General features: G+C 58.9%; 1 protein-coding gene across 1 annotated transcript; it reads right to left on the bottom strand.

The window, feature by feature from the left end:
- Nucleotides 1-279: 279 nt before the first annotated feature.
- EAH_00042840 (hypothetical protein, conserved) lies at nucleotides 280-3,414 on the bottom strand (the record flags this gene model as incomplete). The annotated part of the gene is made up of 2 exons (XM_013395029.1): nucleotides 280-2,102; nucleotides 2,355-3,414. 2 exons carry the CDS (start codon nucleotides 3,412-3,414, stop codon nucleotides 280-282), a joined length of 2,883 nt encoding a protein of 960 aa, XP_013250483.1.
- Between the last annotated feature and the right edge of the window lie 584 nt (nucleotides 3,415-3,998).

Genomic DNA, 3,998 nt, shown 5'->3' with positions numbered 1-3,998 from the left:
GAGGACTTGCAGCAGCTTTTGTGTGCTGCTGCAGCAGCACCTACGGTTGCTGCTGCGGTTGCTGTTGCTGCTGCTGCTGCTGCTTTGTATCGCGCAGCAGCAAGAAGGGGACAAATACTCCAAAACAATAAAAGATATTCTTCCTGCTGCTGCTGCTGCTGCGGCCAAGGGGTCTGTTATTGCTGTTGCTCTTGCTGCTGCTGCTGTTGCTGATGGTGCTAACCCACAAGCAGCAGCAGCAGCAGCAGCAGCGGCAGCAGCAGCAGTACGGAGGCTAAGCTACGCCGGAATGCGGTGTTTCTTGTTTCTGCTGTTTAAGAGAGCGGCGGAGTCTGAAGATAAACTGCACAAGTCCTGGTGCAAATCTTCTTCTTCCTGGGTTTGCTGCTGCTGCTGTTGCTGCTGCTGCTGCTGCTGCCGCTGCTGCTGCTGCTGCTGCTGACGGCCCTGGTGCTCCTGCAGGAACTGCTGCTGCACTTCGCGCAGCTGCTGCACCGCCTCACGAAGACGTGCAGCATCTTCATCTTGAGGCTGTTGTTGTTGTTGCTGTTGCTGCTGCTGCTGTACTCCAGAAGCAGCGCCTGCTGCTGCTGCAGCTGCTGCAGCTGCTGCTGCAGCACTGTCTGGCTGCCCTGAAGGGGAGACAGCGCCCAGAGACTGCAGCAGCTCTTGCAAGCAAGGAAGCAAAGAAGGTGATGCACCATCTTGCTGCTGCTGCTGCAGCTGCTGCTGCCGCGAGTCATCTGCGCGCGAGCCGCTGGCATCTTCATTCCCCTGCAGCTGCTGCAGCAGCTGCTGCAGCCGCTGCTGCACTTGCTGCTGCAGCTCCAAAGGAGAACAGAGGCTTGAGGGATCAGCAGCAGCTAATGCCTGCTGCTGCAGAGACACCTCACGAGTGCGGCAGACTTCCTGCTGCTGCCCAGCAGCTGCAGTTCCTCGTCGTTTGTTGTTGTTGCTGCTGCTGCCGTTGTTGCTGCTGCTGTTGCTGCTGCTGTTCTTGCTCTGGGCCCCAAGAGAAGCCAGCAAGGATGCTACGGCTGTGAAGGGTGATTCACTGCTCGTTTGCTGCAGCAGGGGGCTGTCTGCTGCTGCTGCAGTTTGCTGCCTGCCTAAAGCAGCAGCAGCAGCAGCAGCAGCAGCAGGCCCTTCGCCTCCAACGCTGCTGCAGCAGCGCTTCCTCATACCGCTAGGAGATGTATAACCAGTGCGCGACCCCCCTCTGCCTCTGCTGGGTCCATCTAGCAGCAACTGCTGCTGCTGCTGCTGCTGAGGGTCTTGCTCCTCCTGCTGTCTCTCTAGCTTGCACACCGAAGAGGCCCCACACGGCTCTCCCCCGGGCGTGTTGCTGCAGCAGCAGCCGCTGCTGCTGCTGCAGCAGCCACTGCTGCTGCTGTTGCCGCCCGGCGTGCTGCTGCTGCTTGGCGTGGGGACAGTGCTGCTGCTCCCGTCTGCTATACACCCTGCAGCAGCAAGAAGGAAGGTGGTTGCGAACTGCTGCTGATGCAGCTGCTGCAGCTGCTGCAGCTGCTGCAGCCGCTGCAGCTGCTCCAGCTGCAGTGCGTACCCTGCTGTTTCTGCTTGAGCTATAAGGCTGTCTCCCGGTCGCTGGCGCTGCTGTTGCTGCTGCTGCTGCGCCGTTGCTGCTGCTGTTGCTGAGGAGTGCATTTGCAGGAGCAGCAGCTGCTGCATGACTTGCTGCTGCGCCAGCATCACAGCAGCAGCAGCAGCAGCAGAATGAAAGAGAGACATTCCTTTCTTTAGATTCTCCTCAGGGCGCAGCAAATCATCATCAACAGCAGCAGCAGATAGCAGCGGCGGCAGCGGTGCTGCTGTTGCTGCTGCTGTTGCTGCGAGGAGGCCCGTGGGTGTTGTTGCTGCGACTCCATTCGCTTGGCTGCCTGGTGCTGCACCGCATCCTTTGGTGCTGCTGTTGCTGCCCGCTGCAGCAGCAGTTGCTGCTGCTGCTGCTGCTGCTTCTTGCTGCTGCCGCTGAGTCCTCAGCAAATCTAATTCCATATCCTTCCTGGCTTGCAGCGCCTTTTCTCTCGCTCTCTCAAACCCGTACAACTTCGACGAGAAGTACTTCTTTAATATCTTCCCGCCTGCAGCAGCAGCAACAGAAGCAGCAGCAGCAGCAGCAGCAGCAGCAATGTCAGCAGCAGCAGCACCACACGGATGACGAACAGTCGTAGGAGAACCAACAGCAGCAACAGCAAAAGGAGCAGCAACAGCAGCTCATGCACACAAAGAGAAACTGCAGCACCAACTGCGTGCAGAGAAATAACTTAATCAGTCAAACAAGAGCAGCAGCAGCAGCAACAACAACAACAGCAGCAGCAACAACAAAGGCTCACCGACATGCAGACGCGCAACCCATGAGTTATCATAGCGGCTGAAGTGTACCCCCAGCTGCCTCAGTTGGTTGTCTGAGGGTTGCTGCTGCTGCTGTTGCTGCTGCTGCTGCTGCTGTCTGTCTCCTCTCAACGGCAGCCACTCATCCGGCCTAGAGTTGCTGCGATCTCTAGGGGTGCTACGCAGCAGCAGCTCTTCTTGCTGCTGCTTCATGCAAGACAAACTTCCAACCCCATTGCTGCTTCCATTGAGGTTGCTGCTGCAGGCTGCTGCTGCTGCTGCAGCAGGGTCGGCTCCGGTGACTGCAGCAGCAGCAGCAGCAGCAGCATCAAGAGCGTGAGGATCCAGTGAAGAGGAACGACGGCTCCTGACTTGCTGCTGCGTCGATCGCTTCTGCTGTTTGCTGCTGCTGATACCGCCTCCCATGCTGCTGCAGAGCTGCTGCTGCTGTTGCTGCTGCTGCTGCTGCTGCTCCCCATCACGGCGTGCCAACTGTCTCTTCGGTCTTGTTGAAGCCCTTGTGCTGCGAGAGAGCGAAGCCGAGCTGCCTTCAGAAGCAGCAGAAGGAGAGGGTCGGCATGATGCTGCTGCTGCTGCTGCAGCAGCTGGAGATGCAAGCCCCGCTTGGAGAGCCAAAGGCCGCCGCGAAGCCAGTCTGCTGCTGCTGCTGCTGTGCTGCTGCTGCTGCAACAGAAAATCGTCTTCATCGATCTCTGCTGCTGCTGCTGCTGCTACGTCGGAAGCGGAAGGGCTGCTTACTGGTTGGCTCGTGCTGCTGCAGCTTTTGCTGCTGTCTGCTGCTGCGCTGCTGCCGTCACAGCTGCGCATACTGCAGAGAGCAGCAGCAAACGGTGCTGCTGCTGCTCTTGCTGCCGTGCCTCTCGTTTGCTGTAGCCTCTTTGCTGCTTCAGAGGGGCCCCCCACAGCAGCCCCATCAGCCTCCCACTCCCCTAAAGAGCTTCCTTGCTGCTGCTCTGCTGCGGACGTAGCAGGAAGCTCCTGCAGCAGCAGCTGCTGCAGCTGCTGCGCCGCACATGGAGTCGGATCTGCTGCTGCAGCCATCGTGTAGAAAGCGCGTTTGCTGCTGTGGCGCTGCTATGTTGCTGCTGCTGCGGCTGTGCTGCTGCTGCTGCTGCAGCTGCTGCTGCAGCTGCTGCAACAGGCGGGCGGGTGCACGGCGTGCCGCAGCAGCAGGAGCAGCAGCAGCAGCAAAGGGCAGCAAATAACAAACGACGCAGCAGGATGTGAGAGATTGCTGCTGCAGCAGTGATGTAGAAGAAGACCAGCGGACTGCTGCAGCTGCTGCCCCGGCCTGCTGTGCTGCGGGGAGATGGGATCGCGTGCTGCTGCAGCAGGGCGCAGCAGCAGCAGCAGCAGCCTAGCAGCAAACCTGCTGCCTTGTTTGAAAAGCAAACATAAGAGTCTATAATGGAGAGAAACGCCAGAACTGCAGCAGCAAAATGCCAGCACCTGCTGCTGCTGCTGCTGCTGCTGCTGCTGCACTTCGATGTTGCGGTGCGGCTGCAGCAGAACGCGGTAGGAGCGCCACCAACAATCACAGCAGGCAGCAGCAGCAGCAGCAGCAGCAGCAAAACAGAAGACGAAACGCCCTTTGTATAAATAAAAAGAAACCCTTATTCTTTGTG

This window comes from Eimeria acervulina, genomic scaffold, assembly GCF_000499425.1.
Source record: "Eimeria acervulina Houghton genomic scaffold, Eah_scaff561, whole genome shotgun sequence".
NCBI classification, from domain to species: Eukaryota; Apicomplexa; class Conoidasida; order Eucoccidiorida; family Eimeriidae; genus Eimeria; species Eimeria acervulina.
The sequence above is the reverse complement of the archived record's forward strand: the minus strand, read 5'-3'. Positions and strand labels throughout refer to the sequence as shown.